The sequence below is a fragment of the Mauremys mutica genome, chromosome 11, assembly GCF_020497125.1.
Source record: "Mauremys mutica isolate MM-2020 ecotype Southern chromosome 11, ASM2049712v1, whole genome shotgun sequence".
NCBI lineage: Eukaryota > Metazoa > Chordata > Testudines > Geoemydidae > Mauremys > Mauremys mutica.
Window position 1 is genome coordinate 80,115,942 of NC_059082.1, and position 27,894 is coordinate 80,143,835.

At 48.5% G+C, this 27,894-nt stretch overlaps 1 protein-coding gene across 7 annotated transcripts in view; it reads right to left on the reverse strand.

Annotated features, from left to right (window-relative positions):
• CACNA1H (calcium voltage-gated channel subunit alpha1 H) overlaps positions 1-27,894 on the reverse strand; it is a 590,082-nt gene that overhangs the window by 6,806 nt on the left and 555,382 nt on the right. For 6 of the 7 annotated variants that reach the window (XM_044981153.1, XM_044981154.1, XM_044981155.1 and 3 more), the window contains 7 exons: positions 26,865-26,998; positions 25,176-25,246; positions 15,769-15,847; positions 10,705-10,826; positions 9,903-10,241; positions 7,205-7,360; positions 2,032-2,218 (listed from right to left, as the gene is read on the reverse strand). In XM_044981153.1, coding sequence (XP_044837088.1) covers positions 2,032-2,218; positions 7,205-7,360; positions 9,903-10,241; positions 10,705-10,826; positions 15,769-15,847; positions 25,176-25,246; positions 26,865-26,998 — 1,088 coding nt within the window. The remainder of the gene's footprint in view (positions 1-2,031; positions 2,219-7,204; positions 7,361-9,902; positions 10,242-10,704; positions 10,827-15,768; positions 15,848-25,175; positions 25,247-26,864; positions 26,999-27,894) is intronic. The other variant, XM_044981156.1, reaches the window with a different exon arrangement.

Below are 27,894 nucleotides of genomic sequence, written 5' to 3' on the forward strand. Positions count from 1 at the left end.
GTGGCAGGCGTTCCCATGACAGTCCTTCGCTCCTCCACAGCTCTGTAACTGCAAGGAAGTCCTGACCCATAGCCCCTCTGGCTAGACCCGTCCCGGGATCCCACAAAACTTTGCCAATACCCTTCAATTCTGGTTTGCACTTGCTAATCTAGTCCTCTTGGATAGGGACCATAAATACCCACTCGGGATGCACCTTGGCCACTAACACCTTTCCAACGAGTTGGCCGACGCCCTATTACCAATCTTTCCGTTCTTAGCAAGCGTTATGGCGGAGCTTTTGAAGCTGGTGGGAAAACCAGATAAACACAGCCAACATTTTCACAACATTCCTCCTCCCCCACCATCTTTTCTTGGGCTAGCCGTCTGATGGAAATTTCCCAACTCGCTCTCCTAGAGGTGAGGCCAAGAAAGCCCTAAATTGCGGTATTCTGGAGAGCTGAATAAAACCAAAATCGCTCAGCATCTGTGTGTTTTTCATTTGCTTTTTTAGTGAGTCCGGGAGCCGTTTATGTGGCCAAAAGAACACATGATCTGGCCACTTCATGGCATTTTCCCCATCTAGTAACCAAACCACTAGAAGAAGAGCAACTCTCGCTGATTCTGGTCTGATAACTGGCTTCCTAAGACCACGAAAATGCATGAAACAAACACTAATCCCAACATACGCCCCCAGTAGGCTGATCAGAACAGCATGAGGGGACACTGGTAGGATTCAGTCACTGGAGGAGGGAAAACAGTCCCTCTGTGAGGCGTAGGGCTATTTCTTGTGATTTGCTGAGGAATCCAGCTGGAAAAGGTTACAAAATAGTGGACCAGATTCTCCCCTCACGCCAGTTTTTCACTGACACCAGTGGAATTCTTCCTCGTTCACATCAGCGTCGGAGATTGCCGAGTCAGCCCCAGTCAGTCGGCAGTGAAATCCAACAACCACTCACTTTGCTTAGCAAAGCTCTTGCACTTGCCTTTCCAGGGCAGGTGGAACAACCATAAATACTGAGCAGAGAACATTGAGCTGTATCCAGAGCTTTTTAACAAACAGAGAGTTACTTTACCCGGAGAAATCAGAACAGATCAGCTAGTCCTGGCCAGCCCACCAGGTAATCCCACCACCCATCTGTCCATGTCGTTCTTGCATTAAAATATGTTGCATCAGATGAAGCCAGTCTGGATCAGTTCTTGGGAGCCAAAAAGTAATAATTCAAGATACACATGTTTTTGGGGAGATAGATGTTCACTCCCATTCCCCCTTTAAACCAACCTGCAGGACAAAGAATAACTGGGGAGAAAATGGAATCTTAGGGCAAAAATATTTGGATGTGGTTGTCTCAATGTGTTGTCAGAACCCCCGTGTAGCTTCTGATTCCATAGAATCTACCACACAAACAACTTCTCATCACAGAGCTGTGCTACGGAATCTCAGTTTTTCCTAGGGGGGGAAATGGTTTCTAGCCTTTATAACAAAAACCTTCCTAACGTGACCTAAATGTAATCTAGTGGAGTGACAACTTCCTGAGTCTACAGACAGTCTGAAAGTATAGGTCTGAGAGGCAGGAGCTGCCTCATTCATCTCAATACCGTGTTGACTCTGAAAACTGATAATGGCAATACAAACGGCACCCTTGTTAACTATTTCACTGCTGATCATATTAGAAGAAACATACAGATAATGCGCTATTCCATGACACACAACCTGCACCCTGCAACCTCTCTGGTGCCCATTGGTCCCCTATCTAGACACGCAAACTTCCAGCTGCCTCTAGATAACTTCAACAAGGCAGTTATGCATTTTAAATACAAAATCCTACAGCACCCTGCAAATTCTAGAGTTGCATAAAATAAAGTAAATTTAGTAGCAAATGACGTTAAAAAGGATTTATTCTGTACTGATTGCATTATTCGGCTTCCTATCACACCACTGCATGAACTGATTCTGGTTCCTTGCATAGTTTGCCTGACACCCTCCCAGTTCCTAGCAAATACAACATGAGGAGGAGCAAAGAGCACAGAGAATGCATCCCCTCCCCGTGGTACCTCTTTGTGATTTGCAGGGATAGGTCTCCATCTCCACCTCATGGAGAGGGAACGGGGCCTTGGCTGGCATCACAGGGCGGAACATGTAGCTGTCGTTGGGCAAGGAGTGCATCCGGGACACTGAGATCTTGCGAACCGTTAGGAAGTTCTGAGGCGCTCTCTTTGCTCTCATGCAGGCAGCCCCTTCCTGCAAATTAGCAAGAGAAGGAAAACCGGGTTATTCTGCACCCTGGCCGTGAGCTCCTTTTTGTTAGTCATCCTTGGAAATAGCACTGAGGCTTAAACCCGAGGCACACTCGCTTGCTGTCTCTGGTGCCCCTGGGTAAAAGAAAGCTCCAGTGGGACGTGAAAGAGGCTTTACTCAGCACTGGCTCTATTGATAAGTAAATCACTCAAAATGTGTCTGAAATATAACAAAACAACAATGAACAATCAGTCAGGAAGCCACCACTTTGACACGCATCTGACATCACAGGAAACACAGATCACCATGGGAACGCACAAGAAAGAGGCTTTCCAAGTGGACAAGTTCTATTCTTTTATTGTGCGGTTAATTCAATAATAACTCGGAAAGTGTCCTGCAATTCCTAGGAATTCCCACAGTGATAAGCATTACCTACATCTTAACCTACACCCCAGCTCTGGATCCAGTCTGATGATATTTGGGTAAAATGGCTGCTCCCACTCAGAGACACTCAAACCCATGCTGACAAGCAGTGACAAGTCTCTGGTAATTCATTTATCATGCATATAAATACACATAGCCCACCTCCTATAGATACACTAAGACCTCAGTCCTATGTGATGTGTATCCTACAGCCCATGCTGAGCCCCAGTGACTCTGCTACACATTGCAGGATCACGGCTTGATATTGCAAATATGTATTTATATAACACCACTTGTACTCTGTCCTTATTTAGCAAATTTTATCCAAGGGACTTAAATTTCTTTACTTACCTAATTGTTATGCCACCCCCAGAGGGAAGAACTGAGACAAGTTTATGTGACTTGCCCAGGGGCATACAGTGAGTCAGTGTCAGAGGTGGGAGTTCTGACTCCCTGTTTTAACTACTAGACATGTTCCCTCACCATGTATTTAGTTATTTAAAATACAACGAATGACATCACTTTTCCTTTAATGTCAGCCTCCCAGTGGTTGACTGAAAACATTTTCCCAGTTATGTATGTTAAATTAATTCATTTTACTTCCTGGCCGTAGGGTTTCCCTCAGTCGTGCTAGAAAAGTCTGGGCTCAAGTCTCAAAGTTGAATTGTCCACATGTCATCGAGGATGTGGTTAAATCTGTATTCTCCATATCCCCAGCTCATGAATTTTTCTCCTCTTAGGACAAATCCTTGAGACAGCTTACTTCTGTGCTTTTACACTGTTGAACTTGGCTGAGAATACAGTGGATCAAGCAGCAACTATTTATGGGTAGCTGGCATCAGGAACAAAATACTGATTTGATCAACAGCGCTAGGGAACCCAGGCCTTCAGTTCTAATCTGTTAATGCATCAGGTTTGTGCCAATTTTGGCCAGAGCAGAGTCATTGTCGTTAATAATACAGCATGTGAACACCTGAGCTGCATGCAGAAGGTCATTTACGAAGAAAAGTGCTTGCAAGAAAGGAGTCGTTTCCCTTTATCAATAGTTTTAAACAGTGGCTCATGAAGCCATTTTCTGAGGAATGGTCACAATATTGTCTATAGAAGCTAAGCTCTTGTTTAAAATTCTTTAAAATGGACTATTGGTTGCAAAGAACACTTCCTAACAGAAAAGACTGAAATAACGGAGGCTACTGGGCACTGGGCCAATGCGTGACCTTTTCATTGGGAACAGAAGAGATCCATTTATAAGGAACATATTAAATTTACACACCTGATATGTACTTTGGCCCAACCAGGGTGTAATGCCACTCTAAGAAATGGTGACATCCGATGACACTTGAACACAAGCTCCCTTTGTCTTCATATTTGTTTTGAAAGTGTCTAGTTAGCACTCCGCTGGGTCTGATCCAGTGCCCGCTGAAGTCAACTGCAGTCCCTCCATTGACTTCAATGGGCTTTGGATCAGGTCTCTGGTGCTGATCGAGGGTGAACTCCTGGCCCCATTGAAGTTAACAGCACAACTCCCACCAACTTCAATAGGGTTAGGATTTCACCCCAAGAGCTTACCCTAAGGCATGGCTACCCTGCTGTCTGAGCTGTGACTGCAGCTCAGGTAGGCATACACACACGAGCTTCCATCTAGCGATCCCAGCTGGAGATGGGGTGGCCCAGACCCTGGCACTGACTAGCACTGTGAGTATGTACCCCGGGTTCTGAGCAAGCTTGTACAGCCCATGCTTAAATCCATGCCACCGTGTCTTCACGAGACAGGGCAGTGTCCAGGTGCGCTGTCCCAGGAAGAGCCTGTCTCTGTGTGTACGTGTGTGAAATAACTTCTTGGAGCTCTGAATGGAGACAAAGGTATAATCAAGCCTTAAGTAAAGAACATTAATGGGAGTTGCACATGCCGCGGCAGGGGCGGGTAGATTACGTGGGTCCCACAGGGAATCTGTTGAGCCAGGAATGTAACCAGTGTGCCCCACCCATTCTCCCTACCCGTCACCGGCTCCCTGTCAGCTTAGCACTCTTCCACAGTCCTAAACCGACTCCATGGTTTTTTAAACCAAAAGAAATACTCCATAAGCAAAGGAGGCTGTGGCAGGAGACGTGGGTCTGGAGTTTGGAGCACGGCTCCTGCAAGCAAGCAATGGCAGAATTCCCCAGGGGGGCTCCGGGGAAAGCACATAAGTGGCTTTTGCTCTTTTTGTTCTCTACAAACGTAGCTCACACTCAGAGCCAGTTCAGGCACTTCCCACACAGGTAACTCCAGGCTCCACAGTGAGGAAGGGAGGAGGAAAGCAAGAACTAAAAACAAATGCTCCTGCTGGTACATGCCAGAACCGGGAGCCATTTAAAAATCTCAAACTCTCACAGCTGAACAAGGTGACATTTTTTCTAACTCTCCTCAGAGTTAACAAGCTGTCTGCCCTAGGACCGGCCAGGACCTTATCCGCACGGCAGCAGGAACCCTCGGCCCCTTGTGGCACACATTCAACGTGTCAGTTATTGCCTCTCTTTGCAACATGCCCTTGCCGCATTCTCCCTTTGATGCAAATCAAAGCTTAGCTTCCAGGTGGCCAAGGTTAAAGGAGACAAGGAAGCAGAAGCCCTGCAGAGAGCAAGAGACGCTTCTCAGAGTGGCTTCTCTTCATACAGATTGTTTCCTGCCTTACCCACTGAAAACTCACCCTCAATCAATAACTCAGTCTGAGCCCAGAACTTGCCTGGAGATGCCACTGACCCATGGGATGCCCAGAGATTTCCAGAGATGTTTGCCGCATGCCTTTTTTGTCACTCTAATTACAAACATCAGTAGAGCAGCGAACGTAGAGACAGCATGGCCCTAATGAGGCCAGGGTGGCTTGATTTTGGGAGGTCCATGCAAGTCTAGACTTGGGGTTCCCCATGCCGTGTGGTGTTATGTCTCAAAACATTGTCATGTTGCAAGGCTGCCACAACACGGTAATTGTCACACACGATTCTAAGGCACCCGTTACAAATGGTGTTTGGGTCCCTTTTCCATGGCCAGTGATTAACACTTCCAAATGACAGGAGCAAACCCAATAGCCTACTGATTTAAGATTGATAGAAGTAGTTCTGGCCATTTGGCGAAGAGCCCAGAATTTCACAGCCCTCAATCAGCTGAAAGTCTGGGCAAAGAGTAACTCTCTCTGAAACAGCGATACACGTCAATGTGGTTCCAGTGGGAGGGAGTTCCAGAGATGCAGAACCCACGAGAAAGATGTCCTACCATCACCCTGGCATCAGCCACTCCCAGGATGCCAGAGGGTTGGAGATGGAGAGGCAGAGTTTAAGGTAACCTAGGCCCAGCAATGATTAGTACACTGAACTTCAGTTAGGAGTCCACTGGCATCCAGAACAGAGCGTGCAGAGCAGGTGCGATGCTGTATCATCTGTCGCACATTGATGCAGCAGCACAAAACAAAGGCCTACAACTAAACCAGGGGACCCCTCGCCAGCTGGCAGACAGCACCGTCCCTGGTCATGGGTGCTGAAGGGGTCTAGAGCCAGTCCTGCTTTGGGGTTAAGAAGAGCTCTCACCTGATACAGGCCCCAGCCTGAGCACTGATTTGAATGACGATTCGAAGCAAGAAGGGTCAAGTGTGGGAAAACACCTCCCCCCCTTATATCCTACAAAGGTCATTTCAGTTGCAAAACACAGGAACGGCTCTCAACAGCAATAGACTCACTCCTGTCTTTCTTGTTGCATGACCTCACCCAGGGATGTCCATGGGTCACTTCCCCACGACACATTGAAACGTGGCCATTTACTATACTGTCAGTTACCCGCTGAGAGCCCATCATAAGATGAGGTGCAACCAACCAACCACGGAGTAGTTGTGGAGTTTTTCTGTCATGTCACTTTTCTATGCCAGTGCCCAGACTGTTACGTACCATGTGTTGCTTTTGTTGTGCCATTCCACCTTCTCAGCACAGATTTAAGGAGTTCCCAGTAATTGCAAGAAAATCAATTTCGGCATTCAACCAAAAGCAGGAAATCGATAGAAATCTCTATCCGCTGTCCCCCTCCAGCGTAACCAAGAAAATATGCTCACGTGAGCCACACAGTGGAAACAAACTGCCTGCCAGGTCGAGTATCCACAGGTCACCAGCTGACGACTTGAAAAATCAAAGCCAATTTTAACAGCTGTGGATGATCTATGTCGCACCTATATCGAGGCAGTGGGGAGCAGCTTTTCCATGCGTGAGACACATAACAGTGTTACTTGCAGGACTCGCTGTTTATTTAACAATCTATCCACCCCTCTGTCTAATAAGTGCAGGGCTTTCTTGGCTAAAAAGAGCATGTCACACGCAATCCATGCAGGCTCCTTGGCCTGCCCCAGCTGAACGATTTAGAACGTGCCCAGCTTCAGCAGATGCAAAGGCAGCATGGAAGACAGAGGACGGAAACAGGCTGTTCTAGCTGTGAAGCGACAGGAAGAGGACAATGCTAGGCAGACATGAACACACCATCGGCCAGCTGCACAGCACTAAAGCATGATGGCACAACGCAGAAGCAACGGCCCGTCGTTCATTCACCTCTGGCTCGCGGCCTGGGGTTTTGTGGGAAGGTGTCAGGACATGGTGGTGAGGAACAGAGCGGAAGGACGTGTTTTCCATCCTGGGAGTCTCTCTGCCCTCCAGCGGGTCTGAGTCTGGGATGGCTAAAGACACATTCTCACAGCTCAGTGCCTCCTTCGGGGACAAAATTAGGAAGATAAAAGGTATCAGTAGCGGGGCAAGGATGGGGTTCACACTTCAACCCTGCTCTCACACACGCTCTCCCCACTCCTGCCCCATCCGTGTGAAACGGGAAGGAAGAGAAAAGGAAGGCAGAAAAGGGTCCAAATGGCAAGAAAGACTGGAGTGTCTTATTACCTCTTGCAAAGGCATCCGTCCCATCACGCCCAGACATCGTAAAAGCCCCTTCCACTCCAGGCGTGAGAGTCTCCTGCCCCGTTACCCTAAGAACTCCACACCCCCTTGCTCTGTAGCGCCTTGAGGAACTCTGACTGACTCCTCCAGCTCCCTCCAGGGGCTCCCCAGATAATGCCCATTGGAGGAGCAGCTCAGCCAGCCTTGAGCAGGCACTGCCTGGCCAACTCCACTAACTCGCACGGAAGGGCTGGGCTCTCGCCACCCTTGCCACGTTTGGACAGCCCAGCAGCAGGGGCATTTCTAGCAGGGAACAGCGGCTTCACTCCAAACTATACTGTGTCTGGGCTCTTCCTGGGGGCTCAAAGATGGTTGAGGAGGCTCCTTGGATCATTCCTTCCCTGTTGTACCCCCAGTGCAGCCAGAGTGGACTATAAACGTCTAATCCCATGTGCCACTAGTCTGGCTTCCGTGATATTGGGAATGGGACCGTGGGCCCCAGGGGTTTCATATCTCCTAGGCGTGCATGCAACCCAGCCCAGGGCAAAGTTACTGAATGTCAGAGAACCTAGCTAGACGGGGAGCCAAATTCCACTCCAGATGGACACGGTAATCCAGTTAGGGTTTCCGTAGGACTGTAATGGGTGGGGGTTAAAGCATTAGCTTGCAACTTCTTGACCTGGATTCAGACAGGCCTCTGGCCTATTCCTGTAGGTACCTGGAGCAGGAACTCCATGAGGCATCTGTTCCAACCGGAGACACCTGAGATATAGATCACGGTGGGAACTCACTCTACTAACACCATGCTGTATGGAGGGTTTTCCAGCTGATGGAAGGGTGTTTTACCAATACACTGAACAACATGGCAACTCTGCTTCACTGGGGCTGTACTACAGGCTAGGCACAATAACTGGATGGCCACCAGTTTATTCATGGAAATGTTTTTGAAGCCTGAAAGTTATACAAATTTTTGCACTGACAATTAGTCATGTGAAAACCTCTCCCAGTTATCATTCTAAAAAGTTTCAGCTGTCCAATCACACACCACGAGCAGGCGAGATGAGCAGTTTTGAGAACAACCCACGGGCTGCAATTTGTTCAGTGACTATTGACAGATCATGACCACGTTTATAAAAAGTGTGATCAGTCTGTGTTCAATGTGTGACCAGAACAAAGATCTCAAAGCCCAAGGAGAAATTCGACCACTTCTATTGTGCTTCATTTGCCTGAAACTTTTATTAACTCTAGATTCAAAATGCTGTCTCCCCTGCTACTGTCTAACCAAGTTACTTTTTATCTGTCTTGTTAGTGTCTGAGGGATAAAATCCCCATTGATTTTATGGTAGATTAATTTTTGATGATATGAGCAAGGCAAGTCTGTATTTTTCTCTTTTCAATATACTGTCTGCCATGAGATGGGACAAGTCTCACCTCCCTCCTACCTGAATTTTGATGGCCCTGTTTTTCTGGAGGATTAAATAGGAATCAAAGTGTTCAAAGTGCAGCTTACTTGTGAGCTGGGGATGTCTCCACACTAACCAAGGGAGTCGGCATCAGCTGTTTGCTGTGGACTTTGAAAAGGCCCAGGACCAAATTCAGCCTGGCTTAAGCAGAGCACAAGTCCTGCTGAAGTCAGTGAGAGTTGCGAGAGCTTCGGTCAGAACTGGATTTGCGCCCTAATGTCAAGCATGGGGGTTTTCAAACTGGAGCACAACCCCCACTGAATTTCAAGTGATTCGGGCACCTCACTCCGACCGGCTCCTTTGTAAATCCTGCCAAGAGGCTGATGTGCTAAGACTAAAAACAACCTGAGTTGGATTGCTGAACCTGCATGGAAGAAATTCCTGCCATCTGCTTAGCCCTCGAACCGGGATTGTTCAGGGCAAGGTCTCCTATGCTACCAGCGGCCCTGCAGCTGCTGTTCATGATAAAATGACGTACAAAGAGGGGAGCGGTGCATATAAAATGCGACTTGGGCTGTTACTTCTCTGAGCCCAAACTCACCGGGGATGCTCCTCCATTGCTGATGCCTACTAGAAATGGATGTTAAAACTCCCCCTGGAATGCTGGGTGGTGAAAGGTCACATGTGGAGGTCAAAGAGCCAGACTGCCCTACATCCCGGGGAGCCTCTCAACTTGTCGGAAGACTCGGAGATGGGGATGGAAACTTCTCCCAAGCCCTAAGTTCCTGGTGGACACGGGAAAAGCTGCCTTCCCTTTGAACTGCCTCATGCACGTCCCTTTAGCTTGATATAACTGGGGTTCTGACAGACTCTGGAGCCGCTGCTGGTCAACAGACCCTGACCAGAAGCTCCCTGCCCTGCTCATTAGACGACACCACAGCCCTTGAGTCAATCATTACCAGGGCTTGATGTTTCACTCGCATGGGGGACTCTGGCTTCATGGCCTCCTGGCTCCCGCAGGGGGCCCTGATGTCCGAGGTAGAGGTGCCACTTCCACCCCCGCTGGTGGCCGGGGTGCTCCCTCCTCTGGACATTTCTAGCTCTATCTCTGCGTCCATCTCCGCATCCTCCTTGGCTTCCTTGTTGCTCTCCTCCAGGTGTTTCATCAGCACGGCCACCACCACATTGACAAGGACAAACTGGGCGATGAGGACGAAGGTGACGAAGTAGACGGGGGAGATGATGGGCAGGTAACTCAGGCAGTGCTTGTCCTCCCTGGTGCATTCCCGCAGTGTGTCCTGAGATTGAGAGAGAGAGAGAGAGAGAGGGCTTTGAAGCAGACTGAGCTTTGCTAACAAGCATTAAATCACAGACGGACTCCAAAGCCGGCCTGTTCAGTACTGTGCAGCTAATGGGAAGATTATTCCAGACACAGGCTGAGGAATCAGCACTCCATACGACGGGTGGAGTTTTAGCTCCTTTTATTTTGTACTGACATTAGAGACACACCAATATGCCCCAGACACCCAGCTGAGCTACTGCAGTAAACGGAACAGAGATGGGGTCAGTGGGTGCAGTGGGATCTGCTGTCTAAGGCCACAACCCCCCTTTTAGAAGCACAGGGCCTGTACCACACAATTGATTCCTTCCATAGAGGGCAGTTGTGTAAACTCACACTGGCCAGTTCCATGGGGGAAAGGGGGCAGGGAACAGCTGGAGCGTGGAGAAGCTGGCAGCAGTGTGGCCAGAGAGCGCACGTACCTTCATGATCCCATTCCAGTTGTCCCCAGTCGACACCCTGAAGAGGGTGAGAAAGGCCATGCCGAAGTTGGTGAAGGTTGCGTGCCGGCTCAGACCTTCGCAGGGATTGTCTTCGCTGCAGTCTGCACAGAACAGAAGCGAAAGCAACACAGTGAAGACAGTTCTTAACAGGGATGGTTTACAAACAGCTCCAACTGACAATACTGGAGTGTGGCCAAGCAACTACAGCACAGGCCTGAGATGCAGAAAACCTGGGTTCTAGTCCCAGCCCTGCCCTTGGCCTGCTGCGTGATCATGAGAAAATCGCTTCCTTGCTTTGCACCCTTAGTTTCCCCATCAGTACAACAGGGATAAATGATACCGACTATGCTTTGGGATGGACTCATTAAGATGCTATATAAGAGCTAGGTATTATTATTTAGTGCTTTGCAATGCTCTTGGGAGGGTAACACCAGGTCACCTGATGGAGCCAACTTCATTGTCAAGGTGGAGGGGAGGGAGAGAGATTTGGCAGCATGGGTTAACAGTGCTGCAGGGTGAGGGAGTTACAAGAGGAAGATGAACCATATGGGTTTCGTCTGTAGGGGCATCTCCATGCCAGATCCCGACCTTCACTAAACTTCTTGGGACTTTACCCTACATGGAGTTTTTCTTTCTTTCATTCAATTCCATGATTTCATCTTGTACAGGATGTTACGGTTTGTATCACCGGGACCCCGCTGTGCTAGGTGCTGTACAAACACGAAGATGGCATCTACCCCAAGGAGCTTACAGTCTGCAGCCTTGGAATGGAGCCTAGCTTTGTAGGTACTCCTGGAGCTCAGAAGGGCATGTTCACGTGCCCCCAGATGTGGTCCGTAGCTCATACTTGCAGCACAAGCCGATCTTCAGGGACGGTTCTATCTTCTTCTGTTCTCAGAGGCAACAAGCTCTTTTGCAGCAGATTTTCCCCTCACCCTAATCTCCCCCAAGCAATCGTCCTGGTTTGGAGAGCCAACATTTCTGTCACACTCTAGTCGGTGTGGCCTAGAGGACAGAGTGCTGGACTGAGGCTCGGGACACCTGGGGTTCAGCTCATGGCTCTGCTGCTGGGCAACTTAGGGCAAGTTCCTTCACCTCAGTCTCTCCATCTGCACAAAGGGGGATAATGATACTGCCCCGTGTGTAAGGAGCGATGAGCTGCACTGGTGAAACGTGCTATGGAAGAGCCAAGTCTATGATTAGGAGTAGTCCGGCTTGCTGGGCACGAGTGTAAAATCTCTGAAGACGTCTTGCAGATTAAGTAACTTGCCTTAGGTACAAACCTGATTGCATTTTCGCTCCCCCCGCCCCCCACTTAACAGGCAGTGTTAACTATATCCCATGCTGAAAATGAAGTGGAAAGAAGTAAGACCATGTAAGCTAACTCTCCACAAATGGCTACAAACACTACTTTCCCTCTTCGCTGCTCTGTACCGCCTCCTTCTCTATTACCCTCTCCATTGTGTTCATTATCTTGGTTTATTTTTTTTAAACAGAGCACATTTCCCATAAGGGATATTTTACTGGAATAACGTGAGCAATTTTTATATTTTTTCCCTGAGATTTAATATCCTAATGAATGTAAATTGCATACACCAAACATCCCCTTGTACATAAAACACAGGCTCATTAAGTTTTCATTAGGACAGGCAGCAATCCTTCTTGCAAGAGCCTTTCATTATTAGTCATTTATTTCTGAAGTGCATTAAAAAAAAAAAAAAGCCCGGCCACCAACCTCACTGAGGAGGGAGCTGGGCTTTTTTGTGGCAGACACGGATCAGCCGTGCTTGAGAAAAGGAAAATCAAACTGTTCCCAATAAAAGTCAGGAAGTGGTCTGCTGGCTGGCTGGGTGCTCGTCGCAGCTGGGATCAAGTCTCAATCTCAAACCACACACAGCAATTCTTTATCGCACAGGGCTGGCATGGAGTGTACACAGAAACACAGCATGGATTTAGAACTGCAGAGAGGGTTGCATAGTCTTAAAGGTCTTCAGGTATCTTCTGTCTAAGGATGGGTGAATAAATACTGCCGCTACCAGAGATACCTGGCACAGGAATCAGCACATTTTCAATGATGCTCTCTGGGCACCAAAAATGACTAGGGGGCTGGAGCACATGACTTATGAGGCGAGGTTGAGGGAACTGGGATTGTTTAGTCTGCGGAAGAGAAGAATGAGGGGGGATTTGATAGCTGCTTTCAACTTATCTGAAAGGAGGTTCCAAAGAGGATGGATCTAGACTGTTCTTAGTGGTACCAGATGACAGAACAAGGAGCAATGGTCTCAAGTTGCAGTGGGGGAGGTCTAGGTTGGGTATTAGGAAAAACTTTTTCACTAGGAGGGTGGTGAAGCACTGGAATGGGTTCCCTAGGGAGGTGGTGGAATCTCCTTCCTTAGGGGTTTTTAAAGCCCGGCTTGACAAAGCCCTGGCTGGGATGATTTAGTGGGTGTTGGTCCTGCTTTGAGCAGGGGTTTGGACTAGATGACCTCCTGAGGACCCTTCCAACCCTGAGATTCTATGATTCTATAAGAGTTGCTGCACAGGCATAGATGTTATACTGTAGATATACAACTGCAATGGCAGGTAAGGGAGAACAGAATTGTAACGCACTGATCTGTGACCCAGGAGATCTGGGTTCTATTAGTGACTCTGCCACATGCTGACTGTGTGACGAGTCACTTACCTACTCTGGGCCTCAGTTTTTCCATCTGTAAAATGGGAATATAAAAATATTCCTTTTGTCTGTCTTGTCTATTTAAATTGGAAACCCTTCCAGGCAGTGACCCTCTTCACTTTGTATGTGTCCGGCATCTAGCACAAGGGGACCTGGATCTCAGGTGGATCCCTAGCTGCTACCATAATACCATTTTTTTAAAAAAACAACCGTCATTTAGACATATCAGTTGAGAGCAATGATGCGAATGATCACATAACTCCCCAAGAGGCATTGTGTCTAATGGCTAAAACATGGGACTTGGAGTCAAAAAACTTAGGGACCCTCCTCTCCATCCCTACGGGCTGAGGAAGCAGCTGCTCTGGACGTTTCTGAAGCTTTGTTAGAGTCCTAACATGCCAAAGTGAGTCCTAAATCAAAGCTTTAAAGGCTTGCCAAGCAACGTGTGCGTGGCTCCCAATCAGTGACTGTGATACTGAGGGTACGCTCGGGACGTAACTCTAACATTTTCCCCCCTGGGCCTGTCACACTTGAAAGGGGACAGTGTTGTGGAGCTGGCTACGAGAGATTCTCTCTGTGGCATTCCTGGACTTGCTTAATGGAAGGCTGTTGATGCCCCTTGATGGGTTGCAACCTGTGAGGATTGAACATGGGGCCTAAAAGCCTGCACGTTTCTAAAAGCATGGTCTTTACCTCCTGAGCTAAAAGATGCAGCGCTGCTAGCATGAAGCAATCACCTGACTCATAGGGTATGTCGACATTGCAACTGGGAGCATGTGTCCCAACCCAGGCAGACAGACATGTGCTAGCTCTGCTCATGCTAGCATGCTAAATAGCAGGGGTATCATAGAATCATAGAATATCAGGGTTGGAAGGGACCTCAGAAGCTCACCTAGTCCAATCCCCTGCTCAAAGAAGGACCAATCCACAACTAAATCATCCCAGCCAGGGCTTTGTCAAGCCGGGCCTTAAAAACTTCTAAGGATGGAGATTCCACCACCTCTCTAGGGAACCCATTCCAGTGCTTCACCACCCTCCTAGTGAAATAGTGTTTCCTAATATCCAACCTAAACCGCCCCTACTGCAACTTGAGACCATTGCTCCTTGTTCTGTCAGCAACTTATGGGTAGCAGCCTGACTTACCTGCCCGAGTATAAACCCTGGACCCCAGGGTATATACTTGGGTGGCTCACCTACGCTATCGCCATGGCTACTTTGCTATTTTTAGCAAGCTAGTGTGTGGGTGTGTTTGTCTACCCAAGCTGGGAAACATGCTTCCAGCTGCAGCGTTCACGGACCCACAGACCTCTATGTGGTCCATCCAGTAGAGGGAGCCACAGAGCCACATTGTGAAAGTGCGTTACACAGAGCGGAGGCCATGTCTACATTGCAGTCAGCGGGGTGACTGGAGCATGTGCGGACATGCCCGAGCTAGCTCAGCTCTAGCTAGCTTCACTAACAATAGCAGCAAAGCCACAACAGCGTGAGCTAGTTTCTCAAGGGGCCCGAGTGGTGTTGTATAACCCATGCTGCCACGGCTTCACTATTGTTAGTTAGAGCTAGTTCAATCAAAACTAGGCGCTGCAGTCACACCCCTGATCGCTGTGTAGATGTCTCCTGACCTTGGTCAACAAGAGTTGGTGGGGAAGTCACCGACCAGGAGAGCGAATGGGGGTATTCTCTCTTCCCAGCATCAAGAAAGCTGGGAGCAAAGCAGGACTACACTGCCTTTCCTGTCTAACTCCTCCTGCTCTTCTTCTGGATGACAGTATGTATGTGACTATTTAGCCATTTCATCTGCAGTGTCAGAGACCTCCCCTGAGCAGGGTAAATAAACGATGTCGGTGGCGTAAGTCGCTAAAACAGCTGATGCTTTGTGGTGATTGAGAAAGGGGGAAATGGCTCTTAGAGAACAATCTATAAACAAGACAGAATCCCAAAACCTATCGGAAAAGGAAATAATTAAGGGCAGCGGAAGATCTGAAGAGCGGGAGGGTCACTGTGGTGCTACTCCAACATAAACCTGGTTCTAAGCCAACTCTGCAGACTCATCTATTGGGCTGTAAGCAGCACACTTCCGCCTTAGTGAATATATCCCTGCAAGATTATTATATTTAGGCAGTAAACAGTTCCTCTGCAGCTGGAAGCAGGGTCAGAACACTCTGCGTGTGTGTATGTGTGGTGCGGAAAGGGTCTGTGTTACATCCTCATGTGTCAGCTGTGACCCCAAGATCAAAAGAAAGCTTTAATCTTCAGAGCTACAGAGCTATAAAGGACCAGAGAGAGATAGAGAGAAAACACAAAGGAAACGGAGAGAGACAAATAAATATCGACTGGATGAAATAAACAGTGTCAAGCACATTACTCACCTAGCTTTCCAAACAGCTCCACTCCCAGGGCAGCATAGATAAAAAACAGGAGCATAAAAAGTAGGCCAAGGTTCCCTACCTACACAAGAAGAAAGCAGAACAAGGGTCAGGCAAGTTGAGGTCACAACCATAATTGCTCCATTACATTTTAAATACAAGCAAAAAAAAAAAAAGAGGGAAACAAATGGCCAGTGGCTTATCGTTGGCCCGGCCTGAGTCTTTCATCTCTAGAGAAGCCTTCCAGATACCCTCTCTCTTTCAGGTGGTTTTGTCCACTTCAGCCACCCACACCCACAGGTGTTTTGTGTCGGTGTCTGCGTAGGACCCTCCTACCCCCACCTGCTCACTGTGCTGCCCTAGGTCCCAATTCCCCCAAGCCCAGAATGGGACTTCAGCGTGTGCTGAAGTGCTGGGCTGAATCGGGGCCTGGGTTTGGATTTTAAGCCCTTTCGCGGTTTGAGAAAGTTTAGGTTATGGGGATTAAGGGCAAGAGTTTCAAAAATAAGACACTGAAGTGAGGCACCTCAATTCCTATGCAGGCACCTGCCGTATTTCAAAAGCTCCCTCTGACCCCAGGGGAGGGACAACAGGGACCATTCCTGTTTCCTGGCTGTGTCCTGTTATTGCAATCAGTGGGTTAAATCGCCAGCCAATGGGTAAAACCCTCTGGGTTAAACCTCATTTGCAGCGTTTCTTCTAATGAAAAATAAAAAATCAGGACCCCAGCCTAAGCAAGCAGCCCGTGAAGCCAGCTTTGGATTTCAGTGCCAGCTGAGAATGGGCAGAGTCCCTCTCTCTTCCTCAAGAAGAAACACAGACCCTGAATCGGTGTCCAAACTTATCCCTGTCCTGGGCATGGGTTTAACTGGTAACTCAGACTCAAAAGGATTCCTACCTGAGCTTGGTTGTTCCTGGGGCTTCCCCACAAGATCTTCTATTGCAAGTTCCCTCTGGGCTTGCTGGAGCTCACTGAACCCGCCTGTAAGTGTGACTTAGTAGGAACTACCCTGCATCTTAATGCACATGAAGCCTTAGAAATTGCTCTGTATTTCCTGTATCGGTTTGATATATAGGATTTTATATATCGGTTACAAGGTGGTAGATTCTCAATCATTTTTCACGGCTCTGCTGCTGTTATTAATTATGGTGCTTAAAAGTGTGCTAGGTACCACAAAACAGGCAAAAGAGGCAGCCCCTGGCTTACCCAGCTCACAGTCTAAGCAGAGACGTGATGTGATGACGGAAAACAAAGCAGAGGTCGGGAAGGGGAATAAGGAAGAGGGTTACAAATCCAAGATAGCTGACTCGTAGTTCCCATCTTGGTATCCTACCCCTCCATATGCATATCAGCCTGTAGCTTCAGTGATGTGTCAATTGAAAGATGAACAACAGGGTTCCTCACAAACACCAGAACTGCAGCTCGGAAAATCTCCCAGTCTAATGCCAGCGCAATTAGCCAAGTCATGTTTTGTGGTCACCAGTTTATGAGCTTTGAAGATGACATGTGGGGATATTATCTCTAACAGTGAGCCCTGGCTTCACTACCCCGATGACACCCGGCTCGCAAAAGAGGAGAGCCAAGAAACGGCTCGACTCCAGCGGAGACTTGCCAGTACAAACTGCCAGATGTGGCCGCGCAGCCTTCCCGACGTGCAGAGATGTGTCTGGCTGATGGCTGCCCATGGCGAGCAATGAACTGGGCAGCTTTCCCCCTTACTCCTGAGCTTGTCTGTGTGTTACGTCACGGCGCTGTGTTGAACAGGAGCGTGCCTCAAGCAACTGGAGAGAGGGGGCTTCGGTGATCCATTGCCCCTGCAGATGCCGAAGTCTGAGGAAGAAATCAGAGGCCCATTCCAGCAGAGGAGGTGGGGGAGGGAGGGAAGGAGGGAAGGAGGAAGTTGGCCAAAGAAAGCTGCAGAACAGCACAGGAGGGGGATTGTGTACGTGGCCTTGGGTGAGTCATTTCACCTCTGTAGCTAACCATACCCGTTTCCAGTCCCTTCGTAGGGAGGTGATTGAGGTCAGCCCAGCACTCGGGAGAGCCAGAGAGGACAGGCACTCGAGAAGGGCTAAATATGAATCGTTGTTGTTGCTGTGATGAACAAGGCAGGTGAGATCGCGTCCAGAAACTCTTCCGCAGCAGGCAGGGCCTGGGATGCCTTCTCTGGGCTCTCCAGGAGCAACAGACACTCGTGATCCAGCTAATCTTCTAACAAGAGCCAGCAACCATTGGCCTGGCAGCCAGTGACCTGAGGCAGGTTTACTGAAGGCAGTTCTGCCCTGGCAGTTCAGCACAGGCTCTGTTTATCCTCCGGCCTTCCCCTGACCTGTGCTGGGCCTGTCTTAACTGGGGGTAAAAAACAACAAATAACCCACCCGTCTGCCCCCGCCGGCGGCCAGTGCGTCATCAGTCATTCGCTGTGGCTCCAGCGTCAATGGGCAGAGGCCACGCGCTGCCAGGGAGCAGTCAGGGTGGGAGGAGCCTGGGGAAGGGAAGCCCCAGGAGTCTGTCTTGTGGAGCTGCTCCCTATGAAACAAACGGGGGATGCAGCCACAGAGCCCGCAGATCAGGGGCAGGACAGAGCCACCTGTTCTCCCCCAACCCCCCGGATTGGCTCTCCCCAGCAGCCTGGTCCCACCTCCCTAGCTAGGGAATATGTCGGAGAGGGACTTCGCTGGGCACAGAGAGGCTCCCAGACAGGGTAATTCAGCCTAAACTTGTCTGGCCTTTTCAGTGGATTGCCCATGGGGCTACGGGGGACACATCCCCCTGGCTGGACCCTTCCCCAGCGTGGGGCTGGGGAACAGGGAGCGGGATGCTGCTGTGCCACACAGTCAAGGGAGACCCAAGCACGGATGGCTCTGGCAGGTCACTTGACACCCCATTCGCCTCCCTTTTGCATCTCCAACCACTGGGAGCCTTGAACTAACATGCTACGGGTCAGCAGCAAGGCGGGAGCCCAGCAGCTTTATTGAGCACATCCAGGACACCTGGAGGACTCCATAGAACTGAGTACGTCACCCAAAGGCCTGGGCTTGGCATGCACTGGGATGGATGGCTTGGGGCCTCTCTCTGCTTTAGCTGCTCAGGACATCACAGTCCTTAGTACTGCACCGAGGGGCGTCTTTTGGTTCCAGCTATTCTATTTAATCAAATCTAGTTGCTGTGGTAGCTAAGCACCAGAGGGCTGGGGATCAGGGTTCTGTTCCTGGCAGTGCCTTTTGATGACCTAAACCACTGTGTGCCTCAGTTTCCCCACCCACAGAACCAGGATACAGCTGTGTGCTACCTCACAGGGGGTTTGGGAGGCTGTTTTTGTTAAAGGTTCAGCTGTGCCCTGAAGGTGCAGCCCTGCACTGGGAGCCATGGGGAGGCCCAGTGCCTCCCAAGCAGCGCAGAGGCTATGCTGAGGTGGCAGTGTTGGCCCCTCTGAGCCGGGCCCACCCTGTTGGTGAAAGGATGTCGAGGCTGAGACTCATGCCCATATTCTGCTCCCTCCGAGGCCACTGACTTGTTGTGTGAACCTGGCACAAGTGGGTCTTATAACCTCTCTCTGAGCCTGATCCAAAGCCCAGTGACGTCAAAGGGGTTGTCTCATGTTAGATTAGGCCCTTTGTGTGTCAGTTCCGCCTCTGTATCTAACAGGGGTGAATGGGACGTACCTTCCTGGTGAAGCAGTTTGGGAGACTCAGGTGGAAAGTGCTCCAGAAGTGCTAATATGATCGTTATTAGAGCAGGATGCTGGCTCCCGGCCCACAGCACTACCGAATCCACTGTCAGGACGTAGAGTCAAAACCAAGCCCTACAGAGCGTTGTGACTGACCTCCTCCTCTCCACCCTCTGCCGGTCGGCTCCGTGAGAGGCGTTAATGAAAGGCGGGGCCTCCTTTCTCCTGCTCCTGAAACCTGCTCCAGCTCCTCCAGGACCTCTTGCTGCTCTGACTCAATTACTTCCACACTGCCAGCCCACCCCTTGGCATTTCAGCCATCCTTGCAGACAACACACAGGGGCACCCCGGGATGCCTGTGAAGAGCAGTGTCTCACAAAGCTACGCCTCTGCCAATCCTTTCCCAGGACAATGGGTCCTGGTCTTTTCCTGCCAGCTCCCGCCACGCAAAGCAATAACTCCGGAATGAGGGAAATGCCGGCTAATTTACGCACTAGACAGAGGACGAAATGGACACATTTGCCAGCCTGGAAAGGGGACATCATCTGTGTGAGATCCAGTCCTAGGCGAAGGTGCCAGATCGACAGCCTGGGAGGCTGCAGCGCCCTGCGTATTTACACAACGACGTCAGGGCAGTCAACTGCATTGCATTGCTCCCAAAGCCCCCCTGTGCATTGCTCCGCCAACGTCTCTCGGCCCGGTTCTAGACGCGCTGACATTTTTGCTTGCCTTCCCTTGCCCCCCGCCCCCGACTTTTCCTCCTCACTTTTCTCTCCTTCCAGCTGGGAGCTAACCACTGATCTCTTCTAGTGCCAATAATGGCCTGAGCCCCTTTGTTCCCCTATTATGGGACAGGGTTCAAACAGAGGGACTGGTCATTTTTCACTGCAGCCTGTATCATTTGGAATCACTCAGTCTAGACTCTTCCCCCCGACCCTTTTTTTTTTTGGCTAAATAAAGTTAAGGGCCAAGTGTGGACCTGACTTAGGAACAACTCCATTGACTTCAATGGGTCTCCACATCAGCACTGAGTATTTAACCTCTCCCAGCTGTTGTCAGCTGCAGGTCCCACCCTCAAGCCATTTTTGTTCCCCTTCTCTGGGCCTTTACGATCACCGTATATTTCCAGGGTATGGTAACACTCGACTATTGTTTAGCTCATATAATCCCCTTTAGGCAACAGCAGTGACGCTTTTAAAAGCTGCACCCGAAATCACCATGGGAGCTGCTGCCCCTAGAAGAGTTAAACTCCCAGACAGCAGCAAACTGTAGCCCCCGTCCTTCAGCAGAAAGCAGCATGGAACAGGGAGTTCTTCACGTTTGTCTTGGCACAGAATCTCTGTTGTACAGAGTTCCAAGCTTTGAAGAGAAGAAGGGGGTGTGTTGTCCAATCCTGGGTTTAATTAATGTGCATTCCACAGATGAAATTAAAAAAAAAGGACCCAGATCTTCTAGACAGATTGGACCAGATTTTGCTCTCAGCCAGAGCAGTGAAAATCGAGAGTCGCTCCAACGGAATCAGAGCGGCGTGACTGAGCAGAATCTAACCCACCGGGGGGATACAAAGGAAAATCAAACAGTTCAACTTGCAGCAAATGATCTCTTTCAGCTGCACTATTGTGCCTCATGGTTCTGCAAATGTCTCACTTCCACGGTAGATTCTTTAATGGTATTTAGTAAATTGTGGTTATGGCCCGAAAAGTGAGTATGTAAAAATCGCATCCGTTGCGCCCTATGTATTTGTCAGCTGTTTCTGTTTGTGTTTTTGACAGCAAAGGCCCCACATTGTGCTACCGATAGCACTGCTAGGACTGAATTTCGTTTTGTCTCCTCCATCAGGAGCAACGCTGGCAACTGATTGCAAACGCTTTCTGACTGGCGATTTATAGGAGAACAGTTATACAGACTGACCTGGGTAAGCTGGGCTCACTCAAACAACATGGGTTTTAACACAGCCAAATGCAAGGTCGTACATCTAGGAACAAAGAATGTAGGTCACACTTATAAGATGGGTTACCGTAGGCTGGAAAGCAGTGACTCTGAAAAGGAGTTGGGGTGAATGTGAGTTCCCCGTGTGATGCTGTAGCTAAGGGGCAAAAGCAACTCAGGGGAATTTCAAACCAGGACTAGGGCAGTGGTATTACCTCTGTATACGGTAGTAGTGACATCATTAGTGGGAGGGGGCGTACAGGTGTGATGTCCGCACTCGAAAAAGGATGTGGAAAAACTGGGAAGGGTTCAGAAAAAGAGCTACAAGAAGAACTCAAGCTCTGGAGAACCCACCTCACACAGTGTGAGATAAAAGAAACTCAATCTATTTAGCTGATTCAAAAGCAGGTTAAGAAGTGGCTTGACCACAGTCGACAAGTACCTACATAAGGAAGAGATTTCTGACAGAAGACAGCTCGTTAATTTATCAGAAAAAGGCATAACAAGATCCAATGGAAGCAGAAGCTAGACACATTCAGACGAGAAATAAGGTGCACATTTTTAACAATGAGGGTATTTACCTCCTCATGGGAAAAAGTTACCTAAGGATGTGGTGGATTCTCCATCACTTTCAATCTATAAATGAAGACTAGATATCTTTCTACAAGAGATGTTATATCGCTGATAGAAGTTATGGGCTTGATGCAGATACTGCATCATGAAGTTCTTTGCCCTGGCTTATGCAGGAGGTCAGACTATATTATCATGATGGAAAACTTGAACTATGGCTAGTAATGTCTAGTTAATGATGTCATTTAACTCAAGTTAACCTGGAGTAACACTGTCACTTTGGGATCTGCATTAACACACCTGGTGGGAGCAGAATTTGGCTCTATATATGTTAAAGCTGTAAGTCCAGAGGAGGGATTCTTCCTTTGCCAATGAGGCTATTTCACTGTTGCGCATTCTGCATTTTTAAAAATTCCTCTTCTCCTAGGACACTCATAGCACAGCAGGGCAAAGATTGATAATGTCTTTGTGGTGACCCTGGCCAGGTCACTAGACATCTTTATTGATTGGTCAACTGAGCTGTGAAATTAGAAAACGCAGGTTCATCACTGGAAAAGAGATGATGCCTTAGGTAAAACCACCGCAAAACAGACAGACAGGAACAGGCCCACGTCACAGAGTTGGATCTGGATTTGAACCTCCAAAATGTTTGCTGAGGATTTGACCCATTATGAATATTGGGGCTGTGACTGGGCGGAGGGAGGGAGGGAGCGCTACCTTTTCAAGGTCTTTCCCCTGACCACGGCTTCTTTGCCTCACTTCTCCTAGACTACCACTTTAAGAGCAGTGCATGATGGGAACTCTTCCCGGCTTTAAGGTGGAGTGTTTTCATTAGATGCTCAGTCTGGAAGTTCTAGTGGAGGAGAAAGGTATTTTATGGTGGCAGCAGGATTTCTTTTCCCCGCTCACTTATTCTGACGTTCATTAATATTAATGAACTGGGATTGTGGGTTTTGGCACAGGCTGAGTCCATGCATTTGGATCTTGATGACTCCCCGTCTCAGTGGGCCAGCTACGAAACGTGCATTCAAAGGCCAGGATCCCCAAAGTTCAGGGGTGCTTTGTTCTGCAGGGGGAGATCAAGCTCATCTCTCTCGATAAGTAATACAAACAAATAGGAAACTGATGAAAATCACCCTCGAAAGAGGAAAAGAAATCTATTGTAATGCCAACATTTGGTAATTAATTGTAATTAGTACTGCACGAGAGTGCTGGAAAGGGCTAATTCAACCAACTCCAAGACAGACGTCTTCAAAAGCTGCAGCTTTTGGAATTCCCCTCGCTCGTCATTTAACAAGCCTGCGCAAAAGAGTTCCGCAGACGGATACATTAGGGTAAGAAATGTCTCCCTGCGCTTCAGATCCTAGGTGCAGCTTTAAGCAGTGCAACATTATTAGGGTTGAAGATGGGGAGAAAGATTTTCCAAGTCCCCTTTCTCCTTTCCCCAACTTTTACTTTAATGACAGCTGGCGGTTTTATCAGCACAAGATTTGCCTGCAAGGTTTCCAGGGATTTCACATCAGCAGAAAATTTGGTTTGCATGTCACAAGCAAAAAACCTGGCCTCAAGCTCCCCTTTTGTTTTTTTTAAAAAAGTTCTGTAATCACATGGGCTTTCAAAAGAAAAAGAATATACACAAATAAATTGCTTTTTTGAAATGCCAACGCAGGGGTCGGGTTTGTAAATTCCAGGCTTTCTTCTCAGCCAAAGCCCATTGTTGAAAGCAAAGTCTGAATATCAAAGAGCAATTGGCTTAGATTAAGAACATCTTTTGAGGCAGTGGTGAAGGATAAACAGAGCTTTCCAAGAAAAAGAAACTTCTGTTTTTCAGTTCATGTCGGAGAGACTGTGGGTTTGTCTATATGGAGAAATGTACCAGATGCCAGTACAATTATACCTCGATTACTAGCCCAGTATAATTAAACCTCTGTAGCTATCCGGTACAACTCCCATGTAGACACACTTATTCTGAAAGCAGCAGACACATAGGATGTTATACCAGAGTAGCAACAGTGGTATCATTACACCGGTATAGTTCCAATGGTGAATTTCCCTGTGTAGATAAGCCCTAACAAAGTTGTATGAGTTACCCAGGCCCAGTTCTCCCCAGGTTTGTATCAGCACTTAATGCCTGTAATAAAGTGGGTGCAAGACACTATCATTCTGATCTGGGAGCATTTTAAACCCACTTTGCTCAGGTGTAAATGAGAGCACAAGGCACAGGGCAGTGGAAAAGCACAGGGCAGATTCGGTGGCACGTCTCCGGGAGGGTCCGCTGGTCATACAGAGTCGGCGGCACGCCTGCAGTCAGTCCGCTGGTCACACAGATTTGGCGGCACGCCTGCGGGAGGTCCGCTAGTCACACAGATTTGGCGGCATGCCTGTGGGAGGTCCACCGGTGCCGCATCAGTGTCCCTGCCGCCGAATTGCCACCGAAACCGCGGGACCAGCGGACCTCCCGCAGGCGTGCCGCCGAAGGCAGCCTGACTGCCGCCCTCACAGCAACCGACAGGCTGCCCCCTCCGCTTGCCGACCCAGGCACACGCTTGCTGTGCTGATGCCTGGAGCCGCCCCTGGCTAAGCCTATGTAATTATTGGGGTGTGCATTTTGAGAGTTGGCAGAATATTTGACCTTCCAGGATATGGGGGTGCGGGGAGTAGGGGAGTGAGTGGTGGGTCTGGGTGACCTTTGCAGACATGAAAGGGACAGAGGTACTACGATAACCACAACATCTGACCTCACAAACATGGAAGATTTTGGTTGCCCTGCAGTTATTCTGGAAATTTTCTTTTCTTTTGTAATTTTAATGAAACGTTCAGTGCCCTGCGCCCGAACCGGGAGTCGTGATGCATCAGCTGAGAAGCACTGGTCCACCCTTGACTCCCCAGCTCTGTATTTTATAAGAACTTTGCCTACAAAGATTGAGGGGTAGATTTTGCTCTTAGATCTGCACGGTTGACCTCTAACTCCAACACTCTGCTTTTGTCGCCAAGCCCAGAACTCCTGGGAATTCCATGCATGCAAGGGGCTAGAAAAATTGGGGAACAAGATCTACCCTGCAGTCCCTGAGGGCAGAATGTTTGCCTGTGGTTCTCAGCAGAACCATTTGTATCAATGGAGAATACAAAGACTATCACCAGGACCAGCATCTCCTACAAGGTGCAGCACAAAAACTAAATCCACAAGAGAAATCAAACTCTTCTGTACCTGTTTGGCGTGGATCAAGTCCCCGGACTTACCTGGGGTAGCGCCTGCACCACCGTGTCCAAGAGAGCTCGCATCCCCGTGGCCATTTTGAGCAGTTTCAACACTACAACGAGAAACAAAGCTGAAGCACCAGGGATGGGAAACATTTTTCATGTAAACACCACAAACCTCTTCAAGGAAGAAGAGTGGAACAGATGCTGCGGGGTGAGTTCTCCTCTCTCTAGCCACTTCATTAATGTCAGTGGAGTGACTCCACATTTACACCCATTAAGGAGGAGGATCAGGCCCTACGTTTATAAATACAGCATGCAGGGACAGGGATCTAAGTGTCAAGTACATTCCCCTCCATGGTACGGACAACAAAATGGGGGGAACTTCTGGGCCTACTCTCTCCTGTCCTTTCCTAAGCGAATGGGAGCAGACAGTAACCTTCAAAGTCAATTCTCCTCCTTGCCCCATTGCAGCTGTTGTCTAGGAAAGGTGCCTCACTTTTGGTATGATCCCCCTCTTCTAAGGAGGAGACTAGGATGGGGGAAATCTACCAGCCCTTGCTCTTGTGTGCTCCCACTGCAGATCTTTTCCTAAAAGAGGTCTAGGACCTTGGATTTGAATTAGAGATGGGCCATGAAATCTGGGCATGTTGGGTTTTGTAGCCCAGTGGACCAGCTTACCTCTATTATATTCACTGCTTTGCATTATATTCTGCTTTGTTATATTCAGCAGCAATGCAAGGAACCTACAGGCTTGTATCCTGTAAGTCATTGGCTTCAATAGTTAGCATGAGGCTTGAGGCCTGTGAACTTTGGCACAGACAAACTTAGGTAACTTGTGAGTTTGGGGGAATTGGAAGTAGAGCGTAAGGGGGAATTTTGTCCATAAAGACATCAGCCAACCACAGAACATGAACTGACACCGGCTTCTGGTGGGTTTTGGACGAAACATCCGACCGCAAAAGTGTCATGGCAACGAATTGACGTACATGATAATGGGGTGAAATCATAAATAGACTAACCTATAGAAGAAGGACACCTTAACATTGGTAAGGGGAGGAAATACAAATAAGGAAGAGGGGAGAAACCCCTACTGAATATGCATTAGGCATGGTAACGTCAGCGTAACATATTATAAAAGTGGCCCCCCAACCTGGGGCAGTAGGAGAGAGAGATGTAGCCCTTGGGAGGGGCCAGAATGATGGCCACTGGTGAAGATGAGGAGGGTGATGCGGATGAGGAAGATAATGGCTAACATTTCAGGTTGTTCTGCAAAGGATGGTATGAGTATGGATGTTCCGATGTACTTTCTGTATTATCTCCACCTACCTTACTGAGTTAGAGTGTGTGTAAATGTATTAATAAATTATTTGCTAAATAAATTATTTATTTGTAAATATAAAAGAGTTCCTATAGTGTGCATGTTGCACCTGTGCATATCGGGAGTCACAACTATACAATAATTTTAATAATACTGGGCCAGATCTTGGGACAAGAACCTCAAAGTGATAACTGGGAATATTTATTCATGATCTATAGATCAGGCTACAGTTTTGAATCAAAACCCTGCAGCCCGGCTCCATCCCTAGGTCTGAATCAAACTCAAATGACCTAGAAATGAAACAATGGGCCGAATTCATCCCTGATGCAACCCCACTGGCTTCTATGGAATCACCCCGGAGATCAGGCGTTGTCACTGAAGAGGCTCCAGGCCGGAAAGGCAAGTCTTACCCCTTGCTATGCGTAGCACCCGCATGATGCGTATGATTGTGGGATTGATAGGCAGAGCGGCATTCATTTCAATTTCCTCCAGCGTGATGCCCATGATTGAGAGAAGAACTATGGCCAGGTCCAGCTGGTTCCACCTAGCAGGGTACAGGTGGAAAAGACAAAAACACACACTTCAAAGGAGCATCATGGACAGAGTTGTTAGGATGGCGCCCAGTAACAGTGGCATTGTATTCTCCAGCACCCCATCCCCTCTCAGATCCAGGATTGATGGACCAGAACCTCGGCTGGAGTTAACTGGCAAAACACCATTTATTTCAACTGATTTACTCTAGCTCAGGATTTCATCCAAAGCTTAGAGAGGAACGTTGGAACCATACTGTGCTACACTGTTCCTGATATCCCTTCCCTCCCTGGAAATAGAGCAATGTGCAACTTAAAAACTCATACTTGTTTTAGCTAAAAGAGATCAAGCTACTTTCCTAAGGAGTTTTCCTGATAAGCAGGCTTGCTCATGGCAGTCTAGAACCATGTATCAGCCATCTGGATAAATGAGGGACACAAACTGTTCCCAGGACTAAATGGAACAGCGTCTGACCTATCTGTGTGAAGAGGAGCATGAAATAAGGCTCTTTGACATATCTGGCTCCTCAGCAGGTCTCCAAATCACAGCCCGCTGTCACATAGGTTTGTATCCGGATGAGTGAGCAGCAAAATGTGAAGTTATGCTTCAGGGTAGCTGCAGTCAGAGAACAACAGTGCTGAGGGCGTCTTCCTTTGCCCGTTGCTGGGGGGTTTACTTAGCTAGCATCCTGCAAGTTGCCCACGGACTAGTCTAGATTGGATAGGACATCAGTTCTGCAGGAAATGGTGCTGTTAGATTATTAAGAATAGTCTTTTCCATGCATGTACTAAGGGTAGTGGCTTGACTGTCACCTCAAGGCCAAGCATAACTAAGCAGTGATAAATTCTTTGGTGGAGTCAGTGAAAGGGGCTAAGAACACACTTAAACCCTTTGTATTCATTTCCTATT